This window comes from Bactrocera tryoni, chromosome 5 (assembly GCF_016617805.1).
Source record: "Bactrocera tryoni isolate S06 chromosome 5, CSIRO_BtryS06_freeze2, whole genome shotgun sequence".
Lineage (NCBI taxonomy): Eukaryota > Metazoa > Arthropoda > Insecta > Diptera > Tephritidae > Bactrocera > Bactrocera tryoni.
In genome coordinates this window covers 39,933,342-39,951,340 of record NC_052503.1, presented here as the reverse complement: position 1 = coordinate 39,951,340, position 17,999 = coordinate 39,933,342, and the positions used below count along the sequence as shown (strand labels likewise).

The window sequence follows — 17,999 nt, the reverse complement described above, 5'->3', positions numbered from 1 at the left end:
AAATTAAATTTTTTTTATATTAAAATTTTTTTTTTTAAATAAATTTTTTTTTTTTATTTAATAAAAAAATATTCCGATCACTTTCCAATTTTTAATAAAATTGATTTTCGAAATTTTTTCATTTTAACGATCGTCTTCAGTTATATTTTTTCGTATACACTCACAATTTATCTGTAAATATGCAAAATAACACACTGTACTAATTCTGTAGCGCCTGCGCCTGAAAGTATGCAATACCAACACGGAAAATTTGTACCCAGCTTGGCGCTATACTCGACACTTCGCCACAAAATATTTGTTTATTTTTATAGTAACAGCTAAAAATGCGATTTTGGGAGCAAAATACAAAATTATCTCAATTTTTTTTTTTAATGCAGAACTAAATTTTTTTATAAAAATCGGAAAATATAGAAAATTGTCGCATATTTTTTTCATGAAAAACTAATTTTTCTTCTAAAAATCGTTTGCTAGACTCGTTTAGGGTATATGTAGTTTAATCTGAATAAATGTATATGCGTGTAGATGAGTTCTCATATGTATGTAAGTATGTGTGCATTAATGCCAGTACTCTTAGTAATGAAGCCGTTACATGATTTGTTTGTGTTGCTTTACATATGATGCCAGGTGAATTCCACGAATCCGATGTACATACATATGTATGTAAGAATAGTTGCAAGTGTATATGTGAGTATAAGTTTAAACGTATGTATGTATATAAATTTATTTATGTAAATATCTGTTGAAAACCAAATAGGTGCTGAAACAAATTGAAGGACAAACATTGGGAGAGGTATCAATTAATTGCCTTACTTCATTTGAACACCAATTTCATTTTACAATTAAATATCGCTTGCTATATTTATGCAGTTATATTAATTTATACCATTTACATATATATTTATGTAGTATACTAAATATGCATATAGGAGGCGATTGCAAGTAAATATGTATGCACGTACAATATTATATTATTCTCTTGAGCAAATGCGACAACAATTTTCTTTTTAGTTGCAGGCTTTGGCATATGTCAGCTAAGTATTTACTTTGGTATGTGTATGCGTGTGTGGCTGTGTGTGTGTGTGTGTATACGTATATAAGAAAAACGTTTATAACTACTAAGTCAAGGTATACAATAGGAAGGATTCAATACGCACATTTCGAGCAATGCAAGCTATTTGCTTTAAAGGTTAGCGTTTTTTCTAAGTTTTTTTCTTATTTGGATTTTATGTTATGTTATATGCGTTGCTGTTACATATGTGTTGTAGTTGTAAACTAATTACTGCTTACTTCATAGGTACATCTGAAAAGCCTTTACCGATACTTGTATACAAGTGCATGAACGTACACACATACATAGCTAGATTTTGTGTGTGTGTTTACAGTTATAGTCTACTAACTAAGTTGGAGGAGTTCACTAATTGAGCATTTTTTGGTTTAGGTAGCTACTTGCATTTCAATTAATACATTTTTGTTTTCAAAACGAGTATTACATCAATAGATTTCCACACACAGTTTAACATACACACAGATACTTATGTACGTTATTATGAAAATGAAAATGAAAACGTACAATACTCGCATTTCGTTTGTTTGCTTAGTTCTTTAGCCTAAAGCACTTCACAGTTATTTTTTCACGATTTCGTAATTTCTAATTTATTCTTCGCACACCAAAATGTATGTATGTATGTAAATGCAAATTCCATTAATACCAAATACTATTACTAGTACAAATACGGACTCTGTTGCGAGTTTATATTCAATACAAACCTATACTTACACTTCTACCATGAATATGTGTGATTGTGATTGTATATGTTTGTGGTTTTTGCTTTTGCTTTTTTTTAGTTTGATATTGCTTTACGCCATTTTCACAATTTATGTATATGTGTGTACTGCGGATATGAAATTGTTTATATCTTCCTGATTTTATAAATCATAGCGATAAATATAGCATAAAATGGTAAGTCTTGACACGCAAATGCTTGCAAGCCAACAGGGTCAGTTTCATTACAGTAATTCAGTTTTTGCTTCAGTTCGTACAAAAAAGTAATAAATTTAGTAATTGAACTGCTCTTAAGAAAATTATTTGTAGTAATTTTTTAAAAAAGAAAACACGTCAATTGTGCAATTTGCCATTAATTAATTGCAACTGGTTCCACACACGTATTTTTATAGACCAATTTTTAAAGTAAGATCGAATCACTCTTTCTTTCGGAGGAGAAGTGATTAAAGTTACATTTTCATTTTTAATAAGCAATTGTGGCTCGTTCCAATGGGCATAAAGAAGAAAATATCGATTGGAACCATAAAATGGAAAAACTACAAATAGACTGATTTCATTCATATTCAAAGATCACATTTTGTTTATGAAAACATTTAAATGTCATATAGATTGACCAACAGAAAAGTTTAAAGTCAGCTCGAAAGTAGGAAGTCCTTAAATCGGGTATATTTGCGCTAGGAGCAGGTCTGGACTGACTGCGCAGACTTGTGTCATTACTCCAGTATATTCGGAAAAATGTGAAACTAAACTACATACATATACGGCGTAAAGCCTACCAAAATACCACGTGCGTTCCAAAGTAAACAGGACTTTTTGAATCTAGTGCCATGTATATGTCGACTGGTGCGTTAGAATCTGCTATCTTTATCGATTGTCCAGTCAGAATTTCATGACATTTCATGGATTGGAAGTGAAGTTATTGTGTTTTAAGTGTCAGTTTGTTTGTGTTGTCGGTGCGAAAGTAAGCTTCGAACAAAGAGCCAACATTAAGTTTTGTTTTAAAATTGATGAAAGAAGTTTATAGCGATGATTGCCTACCCCGTAGCAGAGTGCACGAGTGGTTTCAACGTTTTCCAAGTGGTCGTGAGGACATAAATAACGATCAACATTTGAGCCAATCAAAATCCGTGATCACCGGAAATTCGATCGAAATTGTGCGTGAATTCATTAAAAATTAGCCGAAATCTTCATTGAAATTCGTGGAAATGGAATTGAACATCTCCAAAACGTCGATTTATCACATTTTGACCGAACATTTGGGCTTACGAAAGGTGTGTGCACGGTTTGTTCCGCACAAATTGACTGACGACCAAAAATTGCTCAGAATCCAACATTCGAAGGACATTTTGTGCCCGATTATTTGACCACAAATCACATTTTAACCATTAACCACTACTCCCCGTATTCACCTAATATGGCACCTTGCGACTTCTTCCTTTTCGGAAAAATTCATTTGCCCATGAAAGGAAAGCGTTATGCAGACGTAGAGGCCATCCAAAAGGCTTGCACCGGCATACTGGCGGCCATACCGGCCGAAGAGCTAAAACACTCGTTCGACATGCTTTTGGACCGTGCAAAAAGATGTATTGAAGCAGAAGGAAACTATTTTGAATAAAATAAATTGATTTTGCCGAAAAAACCATTTGTTCTGTTTTTTCTAAGTCCTATTTTCCTTGGAATGCACCTTGTAAGGAAAATTACTATTTTCTTTTTTAAAAAACAGTAGTACTATGAGCAAAAAATGGTAGGACTTTATTCATAATTTTAAATTCTTACTTTATTCTTTGAAATCGATGTCGTACCCCACAAAGTGATACTCCTAGGCCGCAATACACATGTGCCACAGTTTTTTCCAATTCTCGAAACAGTCGTTAAAGTCGATTTCCAGAATAGCCTTCAATACGCGTAGCGATTCATGTTTAATATCTTCAACTGGCACAAAACAATTTTGACCAGAGCGGTCGTTGGCATTTGCTGCATAGCCAGAAGTCACACGGAGCTAAATCTGGCGAATACAGTGCTTGCGGCATGACATTGGTTGAAAATTTTACGAAAAACTCACGATGAATCAATGCAGTGCAAAAAGCAAGAGTTGTCAGCCCATAATTCCAGCCTCTTTTTACAAATACCACCGCGCAATGACGCAAATGACACTCAAATAGTATTCTTTATTGACAGTTTGGCCGGTCGGAAGGAATACGGAAAGCACCACAACTCGATAATCGAGAAAACTGTCATCATAGGATTGATTTTTAACCTGTTTCGAAGTGTTTTGTTCCGGCTCTGACTCATCATTACCACAATATTCGGCCCACTGATCGTCTGTTTCCGGGTCGTAAGTAGTCGGAAAGCTCAGTTTCACACACCTTAACGCGACGCTATTTTTCGTAAAAATTTAGTGATTTTGGAACCAATCGTGCTTTCACTTTTCTTAAGCCTAAATGATCTTCAAAATGATGTTCACTTATTCTTTCGATATTCTAACGATGCCCGTAAGATCTCTGACTGTTAATCGTCGAATCTTAAACACCAATTTCCTTATTTTATTAATGTGTTGATCATCAGTTGATACTGATGACCACTAATGATTAATTTCATGTGAAATTTGGCACAAATATCAATGACAGTCATATCAACCTAGAAAAAAATATTCCGACGAAATTTAAATTAAAAAGTCTTACTTTATTTTGCCCACAATAGTAGTATATGTAATATAATGATTTTCGCGATTCTGGTTGAATTTAGGTCAAATAATCAGTGAATATTTTAGACATAATGAAGTTATGCTTCAAATATTTTTTAAAAACGGTCCGAAATCCCCGTAACTCTCATATTTCCAATATATTAATAGTTGATTGCAGTCGATTTGCAATTTCGTCTCACAATAATTATTGAATTCATATATATCGGGTAGTCGCAAAAGTCTTTTCGTATTTCTAATCAAACTTCAACTTATTTATATAATAAACTTCAATGAAACAAATATGTACCATTGGTTGACCACTTTTTACGCTAGAGACATCATTCTATCAGTGTAAAACTTTTTTGGTTTCTTGGTGAAGAACTACGACAAGTAATTTCCACAGGCTTTTCTTGAAGCCAACTTTACTCCATTAAGGGAGTTCCGCATTGACTGAAACAAATGGTAGTCCGATGGTGCTTGAGGACTATATGGTGGATGCATTAAAACTTCCCAGCCAAGCTCTCCCAGTTTTTGCCGATTTGTGTGGTCTAGCGTTGTCCTGATGGAAAACGAAGCCCGTTCTGTTGATCAGTTCTGGCCGTTTTTTTCTATTGCTTGCTTCAATCTCATCAGTTGTTGACAGTAAAATGTTTGAATCAATCGTTCGACCAGGCTGAAGCAGCTCATAGTGGATGATTCCTTTCCAATCCCACTAAACACTCAGCATAACCTTTCGAGGCCTCAATCCTGGCTTTGTGACCATTTGTTGAGCTTCACCACGCTTGGACCATGATCTTTTTCGCACATTGTTGTCGTATTTGATCCACTTTTCGTCTCTTGTTGCTATTCGCTTCAGAAATGGTTCGATTTTATTTCGTTTCAGAAAAGGATCGCAGATGATTTTTCACAGACAATCCATCTGGTACCCAAAAATCGAGCTTCTGTTTGTAGCCAGCATTTTTTAAATGGTTCAAAACCGTTTGATGATGAATGTTACGTTCCTTAGCGATGTCATAGCTGCTTATGCGACGGTCCTGGTCAATATTTTCCATAATTTCATCGACTTTGTCAACGATAAATCGACTTTTTCCAGAACAGAAGCGAGCGAACCATTGTTGTGCTACACGAACTGATACAGCATCGTCTCCGTAAACTTTACAAATTTCATTGGTGACTTGCGTGGTGACTTCCCTTTTTTTATACAAAAATTTCAAAATATAGCCACAGAATTTTTCATTATTTTCACTCATTTTTGAACAGCTGTAACTTTTTTTCAACTTCCCCGAATTAATTTTTTTTTGGTTAAATAAAGCTCAAATTCTCACCTTTCCAACACTATAGGGTATGACACAATGTTATTGGTTGCACTGGAAATATACGACTGCTACAACGTCATCTATACAAAATACGAGACTTTTTCGACTACCTAATATATAATATCTATTTTTTTCTGAAACCATGCAAGTTTTTAATCATTTAATACTTGCGAATTTGTTTAAATGTGTACATTATTTTTTGGAATTAGTGTTGGCTATAATCTATGTATATACTGTATGTAAGAACAATAAAACTGGACTACAAAAAGTAACCGTTTATTTTTGAACATTTTCGAAGGAGATAAAGGTAGAAGGTTCAGCAAAAGGTGATGCTATTTGAATAATTAGCTATTTTATACCCTTCTAGCCAAGGTCATATACAATGCAATATTAGTTAACCTGAAATAATCACTCATAATTTAGCTTTCATGAAAAGTAGTATAAGATTAAGTTTAGTTACTCTGTATTTGTGACTCAAAAGTGCTCAAAACAATAAGGCAAAATCTATTCGAAAAACCAAAAACCATAAAAAAAACTTTAATGTTTTGATAAGGCTGAAAGCGTTTTTAAGCATTTTGCAAAAGCAGATACTTCAATGACAATGTATGTATGTATATATTGATGTATGTAGATGACTTTTAGTTTAATTAAGTATATATGTATGTTTATATTTAAAGTTATCTTAGTTTTCTTTGGACGATTTAGCTGTATTTTTGTTTTTGTTACTTTCATAGCTATATTTATAATATTTGCCTTTTTCCGTTTTACATCTACATATATCGGTTTGTGTATATGTATTTAGGCTTAATTGTATTAATTATATGTAGTATTTATTTTTTAGTCGATTACATTCATAAATATTAAATGGAATTTTAACATTTTCTGCGCTTCCTAAAGCTTACGGAAGGGCAGGGCATATTGGGCAGGGCTGGGTAAAAGACGGAAGCTATCAATTACGTATACACATTCATATTTAAACGTATATACATATGTATTTTAAGTGCGAGGAGTTTAATTATTTATTAATGGGTCGTATATATGATATGGGTCTTTTCATTCTCAAATCAGGGTTTTTTGTCAGTTTTTTGACTAACTAAAAGAAAGCAGTCATGTTGTGACAAAGACTGTGCTTACAATATGAAATATATTTAATTACTTATATAGACAGCTAAATGGCTTTGAAATCACTAAAATCTCTTAGAGTTTTATTAAAGATGTGCCTCGATCTCTTGGTGGGTCTAACATCCCATTTCACGATAAACCTGTAATGGGTTCTGGAACATAGTGATATTACTGGTAACTGTGAAGCAGATGAACTAGCCAGAGCAGGCAGCACCCTACAATTGGACTCCTAAACAGAGGGAATTTATATGCCTCCGGCTACTTGTAGATATTTTATAAACATGTTATGGATATAGCTGAGTCTCGGTGAAGTCAATATCTAACTTGCTCAACAAGCAGGCAATCGTGGCATGAATGGAATACAAGGTGTGTTCAAAAAGTATCGCGAAAGTTTTGCTGACAGTTTTCTTGCCACAAGGAAGAACGGTCAATAAGGAATATTACCTGCAAGTTATGCGCAATTTGCGCGAAGATTGGAAAAACCGTTGGCACAAGTGTATAATATCTCATGGGGATTACTTTGAAGGGGACAAAATAGATATTCATGAATAAATAAATAATTCTTGAAAAAACACAAAATTCGCGATACTTTTTGAACACACCTCGTATGAACCACACATGCCGACTCTTAAAATTTTAATGTAATGACATAAAAACTCTAGTAGGAGTACTAACAGATCTCACCATACAAAGACTATTATAGAAACGGTCAAGAGGTAGAAGATTAAGAGGCTATATTCTATATATATTATAATATGCAAAGACTTTGTATAGGAAAATAATCGCACTATCAGTCGATGGTTTCTTGACGAAGTCTCGGAATTTTACAGTCAGGAGCTTTATTAACTCCAGCTTCAGACTTGGCAGTAGATTTATTGCTCTGGAGCTTCCTTCAGAGAAGTGACCATCCACCTTGTACTAGTTAGCAGTGCGTTCAGAGTTGGTGAATGCCTAACTAACCTACTGGTATAGATACCAGGACACAGCGGAATTGCAGACAATTATAGAGCTGATGAGCTAACAAGGAAAGAGTTCATCCTACTCGTAGAGTGGGAGCGAGTCGGTGCTCTCGTATTCTCTTGTGTTTTACTACTATATAGCTTGGCTTCGCGGAAGCTTGGCAAGCGTTGGGCTCCCATCGATACATGCGCTGTCGCAAAAGCCTTTTGGACCAAAATCGATCGAAAAAGATCTAGTGATCTCTTTGCCCTCAGTAAGGCTAGCATCTCCCTAGTTTTGGGGCTTTCAACGGGCCATTATTTTATTGGTGTCCACACAGAAAGGCTGGGAATCCTACCAGACGCCATCTGCAGTAGTTGTATGGAAGAAGAAGAGGTTGAAACAACTCAACACTTCCTTCTTGACTATCCCGCGTTCGGTAGGTCAAGACTTAAACCCTTTGGAGCGTATACATTCACACACCTACTAAGCTGGTGGGAATGGAAATTAAACGCCAATGCAAATTTGTTTTGGCTACTAAGCGTTTTGCTACTTTATAAGTTCGAACACAGGAGTTCTTCTTTTTTATGGCTCAATGGACTACATATAGTAGTCCACGATCTTTGATCAGCTAGCTAACTTACGTAATATCAGAATTTGCACATATAAAACTCTTGGTATTGATGAACTCCATCGAGAGCGAAGGGTAGTTTAGAAAGGACATAATAGATTGAAGGGATTTTAGTGCCGGTGGTTTCACAATGGGCCCGATAAAGGCATAACTGCATTGTCAAACATCCACCTCACCCCTGCTTAGTCAATTAGTCAGTGTTCGAAAAATTCAAAGATTCAACAGGGAAAGTAAATAATTGAAACTTTCAAAACAGTCAGCAAAATTAGGGCTGATTTTCTTCAGTTATCAAGTATGGAAACTTTTTGCCTCGAAAACTCTGATTAGGGAGTTTAGTGAGTGATGCAAGTTTTCTTCTTTATTGGCGTAGACACCGCTTGCGCGGTTATAGCCGAGTTTATAACAGCGCCAATTGGAGATTCCAAGTGCAACCAGCTCCTTCTCAACCTGGAGTGTTTTTATCCATTCGGACTAAAAGCGAGATATGTTAGCAGCGAAGACGACGCAGTTGAATTTTGAGGCCGAAAACATAAAAAATTCCCCAAATGATTTTGGATGATCTTTAAATGAGTTCATTGACACTTTGAAGTATTAAAAGGCATTTTGAACAAATCGGCAATAAATATTTAAGGATGTGACAATTACATATAGCAAAGTCAGTGCCACTCCCAATCCACCTAATCGTAGTCTCTAAAATCAATGAGTAAAATTTTAAAATTAAATGACTTATGATTCGAATTGTTGATATATTTATCGTGAAAATTTAAGATAATGCTGCTTAGAAAGCAGAAAAGGTATGGAAGAGTTAAAGGATTGCTGATTAGTTGATCATACTTCATGTCACCTAAGCGCATAATATCGCCTTCAAATAGTTTCACCAAAATCCTGAATGGCTTGAATATAGAAAGTCCCATATACAAATATACAAATGCATACCCTTAAGTATTCAAAGCGCTTTTTATACCTAATATACTTGTACGCGCTAACCACATATGGTGTATGTACATAGACGCTACTTTCTGCCTTATCATTCTGTAGTAATTCCTTATGCATGTGGGCATTAAAGTAAGACTTCTTTCTATACAGACTTTATATATATGTACGTTATTTGTTTGGTATTATTAAATTTTATTCAGATGAGTTTATGGAGTTAAGCTTAATTATTTTAGCGCTTCCTTTCTTCCGTTGGCAAGCTCATGCGCCTGCTCGTATGCCTCAGCCTCGCACTTATCCAGCGTTAATACAAAACTAGTTAATTACATATAGATATTAGTGTAAATTTGCGTATGTACTTTGGTTTGTTTTGTAGTATGTGTGCATATTTTATATAAGCTTAAGCTGCAATTACAATAGTTTAAACCCTAAATTTCCTTATAAATTCGTTTCAGTCCTGTGTGGCAAGGCGTTCGCTGCAACCGCTGCTGTTACTTTCGCACCTTCGACGCCATTCGCCGACGCCGCCGCCTTCACTTTAAGCTCTCGTTCCTCTCGGTTGCTCAACGACCCCGCCGCCGCCGCGGCCGTCACAGCAGACGCGTCCTTTAACAAAGGAGGCTGCACTCGCGCACCCAAGCCTGGCCCCACACCGACACCACTAAACAACTTCAAGTGCCGCAATGTCTTCGCTGTGGTCTGCGTACGTTGGCTGCTGAGCGTCACCTGCGAGTTGGCGCTGCTCAAGTTGGATGCCGACGTGTTGATGCCGGCTCGACCGCCGCCACGTGTGGTGCCGGTGCGCATCGACCATTCGTTCTGCTTGAGCAGAAATTGCTTTACATTGTACTCCATTTGTGCAATGTCCACGTGCTTAGTGGTGGTATGGAGTTCGGCGCTTATGGCGCGTGTCTTATCCGTATCACTGGGATAGTATTTGTAGTTGAGTATATCACAAGTGGGCTGATCGGGTAGCGTTGGTGTTGTGCTGCAAGCGCTATTGTTATTATTATTATTGTAGTTGTTTAAGAACGTCTCCGTGTTGGACGCATTCGGATCGGGTGTGGTATAAGCCACAGGCAAGCCGGAACGTGTGGTGCGTCGAAAATATGTGTTTGTGGGATAGACATGCATGGTCACCTGTTGATTGCTGCAGTCTGCTGAGTAGTGATTGAGAAGTGCGCTATTTTTGTAGTTGTTGTTGTTAAGACTAGAGTTTGTATCGGTTTTCGGTGAGAGTGAGTCTTCGGTCGACTTATTCGCGTCATCTAACGGCTGATGAAAGCCGTTTGTGTGCGGTTGTGGTGTAGTTTTATACCCCGAATCCATTGATAGTTTCTCCATGGAGACCGAATCCAGTGGATCTAGTGTTGAAAATGATGATTGTCGATCTGTACCACCCGAGGAGTCGCAATTGTTCAGCGAGTTTAGTGCTTGTTGTTGCTGCTGTATACGTTGTTTTTGCTGCTGCTGCTGTTGCTGTTGTTGTTGCTCCAGTTGTTGCGTATTGCTTTGCACCCATTCGGCAACACGATTGAGCTGTTGGCGCCGTAAAATAATGCTCTCTTGTATGTCAATAGCATCACTTATCGAGCTCGACTGTGTGCAGGACTTGGAATTGTGTGAGGTTTTGGAGCTGGACTCATTTTGCAATGAATGATAGATGCTTGTATGCTTTGGTTTATGCATTTGCTGAACACTGCTCACAGTTCTCACTGGTTCGATGCGCATTTGAGTGGCTCCCGTGGCTTCCAATGCAGTCTGCGCAAGCGCCATATCCAATGCGCTGATCGTCGGCGTTACATTTGACATTGAAGTCAGCGAGTTCCGCTTCTCCTGCACGCGAGCAGTCTCCTCAGGCGCCGTATGCGATTGATCCGCTGGTGCTGCTGTTAAATCGCTTGCAGTAATGGGTGCTTCCGTTAGGTCTATAAGTGTAGCTGTTGCACCAGTTGCATCATCATCAGCTGTAAACATTTCTCTACCTTCGCCTCCGCCACCTAACCGTTCATATGGGCTATTACTTGTTACCACACAACTGTTTGGATCCACTTCATTTTCAGTCACTCCGCATTGTAGTTCGTTTTCGTTACGTTGCGCCTGCGTACTGGTATTATTTTCCAATGGATCCGCTTGTATGATAATGACATCTGCCAACTTTTCGTTTTCTGCATCCGTGGTATAACCGACGGCTACATCTTCTGCTCTGTGCGCTGCTGCTATTTCTGCGCTCGAAATATTTGTTGTGTTGGAAGTAATGATGTCTTTAGTATCATCTAGTTCCTCGTCCAAAAGGCGCTCACGCCGTTTATAAATAATGGGCGTAACTGCTTCCATAGACTCTATGTTGTCTAGCAGTATATTGCTTTGTCCATTCTGTTGTATGCGCATAGCGCAGAGACGTGGTCCACGGTGTTTGGGGTTTTCAGCCTGTAAGTTAGGAAAATTAAATGAAAGTTTGAAATATTAACACATAATTTATGACCATGGCTTTACAGTGCTTAAGTGGTTTCAAGTGTCATATAACAAACATCTCTCACATTAACCAATTCACCTAACCCCGTCCTTATAAAAACAAAACATATTCTTTAAGATAATTTCTTTCTATTATATATTTTCGCAAGCCTGATCACGATTTAAAAATGGTGATTTTAACTTGGAATACGAAGAACGTTCTGGACGTCCAAAAAAGTTTGAAGATGAAGAACTGGAAGCATTACTTAATGAAGATTGTTGCCAAACTAAAGAAGAGCTCTCAAAATATTTCGGTGCCACCAAAGCCGCCATTTCAAAAACGTTTAAAGTAGTAGATAGATAGGTAGATACATTCGAAAGCAGAAAAATTTGATGAGGTCAGAAATACTATTTGAATGCAACAGAATGAAGTCATTTTTTCATCGGTTGTTGATGAAAAATGGATCCATTACGAGCCTAAACACAAAACATTTTATATGAAACTGGCCAATGAACTAAATCAACAGCAAAGTATTGTATTATGAGCTTCATAAACTGATTCAAATCATTAATGGGGAAAACTTTGTATCAAATTGAAGGAGCGATTGCCGAAAAACGTTCAGAATTCGTGCCTAGACACGAGGAAATAATTTTCGTGCATGACAACGATCGGCCGGATGATGCAAGACAGGTAAAGAACTATTTCGAAAACAGGGGTTGGTAAGCCTGATCTGCCTAAAAGCCCAGATCCATTTTCGGCAGCCAAGCCGAAGCAGTTCTTTTGAAGCGTACTCCACAAATAGACAGAGAATATACCAGTTTCTTCATATTATTATAGAACCAATATACCTTTAAAGCCTGAATAAAAAATAAAAGAAGGAAGATAGTGAATGAGTCATGTTTAGAAGTACACGTAAGTGAGGAAAGTTCTCTGAGCGCCACCCACTTGGGAGTGGTCAGAAAAATTCTTTAATATATGACTTAAGCAGCTCACGACTTCTGGTCTTAGACCAAGTAACCTCTGGGTATCCAAAGAAGCTGGGGTTTGGGACCCGTCACATAAAACAACTCCCCCAAGAAAAATGAAACAACCGCGCCGTTAGTTCTGCTTTCTCCAGACTGAATAAGGAAGCGGTGAAAATGGGTCTGGTGGTGAACAAAGACAAGACGAAATATTTTCTGTTATCAAACTAATGCTCTGCAGTTTTGCACTCCGTTGGAAAAACCAAATGGAGAAGGACCTGGCTACACTTGGCACCAAACAGCGAAAAGGAAAAATGACTGGCTCGCTCAAACTCGGCCACGTAAGCGGTGTCTACGCCAATAAAGAAGAAGAAGAAGACAGAAGGAAGACTTTGTTTGGCCACAAAAACATCAAGGGCAATAAGATAGTGGACGAAGTTGCCAAAAGTAGTGTATGATTGATTGTCACCGGAAACGTGATACACATTGGAAAACTCATACATCGTCTATACGACGATCTGGACAGGAGTATGGAAGGAAAAATATTAAACGCGATGGAATGATCTACCTGGGTGCATAACTCTATCATATGTTGGATATGATTGGAATACTTACTGGTGCCATAGGGATAATAGATCGAGAAGCCTGCAAGTAATGTCAAGAGCAAGGCACCACGGAAACAAAGAAGCATTGTGCATTTGTCCCACATTGACAACGCTACGCTTTAAGGTTTTGTGGCGCCACTCGATATGAGACACTGGAAGAGATATCGTTAGTAAGGCCACAGAGTACATTAAAATTGAGGTCAGGCGAAGTCGTCCCAAAGTATAGGTACTTCTCATGGATGTAGTAATGGAACTACATCTGGTCACGGAAAGCACCAAAACTGGTCTATGTGTGGCTCATTAGCCTACCAAACTAATCTAGTACAATATAATATTGTGAGAACATGGTCTTCAACTATCTTGTACAATTCCTTATCTCACCAATCTTGGCTCCCTATCTCACCTATTATTTTATTGTACTATTGACTTCTAAGCCACTGTATTCCGTCAACAATGTTTTTCTTCTACTTACCTTGATGGTTTTAATTAAATTCCTATTAAAGGTTTCGAACATCTTTGCGCCCTCACAACTACTAGTTCTGCTCCACAGACTATTCACGCTGCCGGTAATTGCAGACTTCAAGAGATTTTCCTTAGGATCGGAGGCACTACATACACTCGCTGGTGATTTCATTTGCTGCTCCATCGCAGACTCAGCTAACTCTATACCGACACTTGTTTTTAATCTACCATAATCCAGTAAATTAGATTGTGAACTTGCACTGAGCAAAGGTTTCGCCTCGTCATCCAACTCATCGTTGCCCACCGATTTTGGTGTTACCTGTTCCGTCACCTTCTTGGCAACATTTTGTATTGTGACATTACCACTGGCACTGCCAATAGCGGCATTGAGTAACTCCAGAGCAGTGCCGCCACCCTCCAGAAAGCGTCGCTGAAAAGCACTTTTCACTTGCATACCAGCTGCAAGGCTATTACTCGTCTCCAACATATACTTTTCATTCCCGTAAGTACCCAAATGTGTGGTTGGATAAAGTAGCGTAGTGCTCAACTTGGCTGCTGCAATGTTGTTTTGATGTTGCAAAGCACCACTGCCAGCCGTACGATCACACAAACGATGATGTCCCAATATGGGATTCACCATCAAATCGTCCTTTTTGGCTGGTGTAAACAATTTATCCATATCGTTGAGATCCGATACAGAACTTTTCGTTTCCGAAATCACCGAATCACTGGATTTCACCAATTTCATCAGATAGGGACTATTGGTGCGTGATGGTGAGTTCAAATTGCTATGACAACGTAGGCACAATTGTGTGAGCGGTTCGTTAAGATTACCGCCGGCGAGCTGCAGTTGGAAAGGAGTTTGCGTGGAAACTGTATAGGATCGCGAGACGTCTGCCAATACCGTGAGATCCTGTTTGGAACATTGACAAGTATCGCAATGTTTCACTTCACTCGACTTCAGTTCGTCCTCGAGGAACTTGGCCATAATAATGGGTGAAATCATATCGGGATCGTTGGAATTATCATTGCTGTGGGTCGATGAATTTGCTATGGGGTTGCTGTTGCTGGTGTTGTTGTTCGTAATAACATCAGCATTAAGTTCGGTGTGGGGCTCACAGCTATTATTATTGGTGGCTGTTATGTTGTTATTCAGAAGTGGCTCCTTGATATTGTTGTTGTCATTATTGCCATTGCTATTATTGTTATTACTATTGTTGTTATTGCTGAGATTCATATTGGAATCCGTTGAAGTACGTTTAGCGTCTAATTGGGGAAGTGGGCGGGCAGAAAAAAGAATTTATGTTATTAAGTGTATAAAGTAAGTTAATTAGTTTACATAATTGATATTAAATAGGTTATCGAAAATGAGAAAAGAACTGAAAAAATATAATATTACAATTATGTACTTTTTCCCGTTAGAGTATATGCACAAAAAAAAAACTAGCACAACAAATTATAAATTAATTTATTTTTATTTTGTATTAGGGGTTAATTGAAAATTATGAATGGTTAAATAAAAAATAAATTAAAATTTAATATAAAGTAAATTAAAATGAGTAAAAGCTCCAACAGCTAATAGCCTGCAAATCATATTATTTTTATACTCTCGCAACAATGTTGCTAAAGAGAGTATTATAGTTTTGTTCACATAACGGTTGTTTGTAAGTCCTAAAACTAAAAGAGTCAGATATAGGGTTATATATACCAAATTGATCAGGGTGACGAGTAGAGTTGAAATCCGGATGTCTGTCTGTCCGTCCGTCCGTCCGTGCAAGCTGTAACTTGAGTAAAAATTGAGATATCATGATGAAACTTGGTACACGTATTTCTTGGCTCCATAAGAAAGTGAAGTTCGAAGATGGGCAAAATCGGCCCACTGCCACGCCCACAAAATGGCAAAAACCGAAAGTGTCATAACATAAGTGGCAAATATAAAGTGTCATAACTAAGCCATAAATAAAGATATTAAAGTGAAATTTGGCACAAAGGATCGCATTAGGGAGGGACATATTTGGACGTATTTAAGTGGGCGTGGCCCCGGCCCCTACTAAGTCTTTTGTACATATCTCGGAAACTACTATAGCTATGTCAACCAAACTCTATAGAGTCGTTTCCTTCAGGCATTTCCATATACAGTTCAATAATGGAAGAAATCAGATAATAACCACGCTCACCTCCCATACAAAGGTTATGTTTATGTTGAAAATCACTAAAAGTGCGTTAACCGACTAACAAAAAACGTCAGAAACACTAAATTTTACAGAAAAAGTGGCAGAAAGAAGCTGCACCCAGGCCTTGAAAATGGGCGTGGCGTCGCCCACTTATGGGCCAAAAACCATATCTCAGGAACTACTACACCGATTTCAATGAAATTCGGTATATACTATTTTCTTAATACCCTGATGACATGTACGAAATATGGGTGAAATCGGTTCACAAACACGCCTTCTTCCAATATAACGCTGCTTTGAATTCCATCTGATGCCTTCTCTGTATAATATACATATACATTAGGAACCAATGATGATAGCGGAATAAAACTTTACACAAATACGGTATTTGAAAAATATGTAAATGAAATCTCGATTATCACTTTATCATGCGAGAGTATAAAATGTTCGGTGACACCCGAACTTAGCCCTTCCTTATTTGTTAGTTCATGTTTTGCTTGCAAAAAAAGTTAAAGCAAAGAAATAAAAAAGCATCAATTAACATACCATTAAACACAATCAATTGCATAACAATTGGTAATAAGGCAGAGAACACAACAAAATCGTATTTCGAAATGAATGTCCATTAATCACAAATGGAATAAATTGCTGGCATTAATAATAATAAAGACCAATAATCATTCATATTTTCTATTAAGGTATTATTTCATATCATTGCGCGTGAAAGAACTATTTTAAAGGTTAGTAGATTTAGCAAAAAAAAATTCTTTTTTTCAAAACAATATTTCACTCATAAAGTTCAATATATGTATACTACAAGGGCGTTCCAAAGTAAACAGGACTTTTTGAATCTAGCACCCTCTGGTGGGGCTATCTATATGTCGACTAGTGTGTTAGAATCTGCTATCTTTATCGATTGTCCAGTGAAAATTTCATGATATTTCACTGATTGAAAGTGAAGTTATTGCGTTTTAAGTGTCAGTATGTATGTGTTAACGGTGCGAAAATGAGCTTCGAACAAAGAGCCAACAATAAATTTTGTTTTAAAAATGGTAAAACTATTACCGAAACGTTTCAATTGATGAAACAAGTTTATGTCGATGATTGCCTATCCCGTTGCAGAGTGCACGACTGGTTTCAACGTTTTCAAAGTGGTCGTGAGGCCATAAATGACGATCAACATGTGGGCCAATCAAAATCCGTGATCACCGGAAATTCCATCGAAAATGTGCGTAAATTCATCAAAAATCAGCCGAAATCATCATTGAAATTCATGGAAATGGAATTGAACATCTCCAAAACATCGATTTATCGCATTTTGACCGAACATTTGGGTTTACGAAAGATGTGTGTACGGTTTGTTCCGCACAAATTGACTAACGACCAAAAATTGCTCTAATCGATCGAGGGTTGTGACCGACTATTTTACCAAAAATCACATTTTACCCATTAACCACTCCTCGTATTCACCTGATATGACACTGTGCGCCTTCTTCCTTTTCGGAAAACTGCATTTGCCCTTGAAAGCAAAGCGTTATGCAGACGTAGAGGCCATTCAAAAGGCTTGAACTGGCATACTGGCGGCCATACCGGCCGAAGAGCTAAAACACTCGCTCGACATGCTTTTGGACCGTGCAAAAAGCTGTATTGAAGCAGAAAGAGAAGAAAAGAAGAGATTTTGAATAAAGTAAATTGATTTTGCCGAAAAAACCATTTGTTCTGCTTTATTTAAAGTCCTTTTTACTTTGGAACGCACCTTGTATAGTACACACTTGTGGTTTTTGGAAAGCTATTTAGTTAGAAAATTTACTAATATAAATTGTAAGCATTGAATATATCTCATAACAGTCTTTTTAGTAATTAGTATTAGGTCAAGCATTTCAAAACACTTAAAATGCTAATACATCGTAAAAAAGTAAAATAAAATTCCATAA

At 37.3% G+C, this 17,999-nt stretch overlaps 1 protein-coding gene across 1 annotated transcript in view; it reads right to left on the bottom strand.

Moving 5' to 3' along the window:
• Positions 1-8,238: 8,238 nt before the first annotated feature.
• LOC120778234 (serine/threonine-protein kinase pakD) overlaps positions 8,239-17,999 on the bottom strand; it is a 158,421-nt gene continuing 148,660 nt past the window's right edge. Inside the window, exons 5-6 of the mRNA XM_040109992.1 lie at positions 13,902-15,157; positions 8,239-11,837 (exon numbers count right to left, since the gene is read on the bottom strand). Of these exons, the coding sequence (XP_039965926.1) occupies positions 9,846-11,837; positions 13,902-15,157 (3,248 nt within the window). The 3' untranslated portion in view covers positions 8,239-9,845. The remainder of the gene's footprint in view (positions 11,838-13,901; positions 15,158-17,999) is intronic.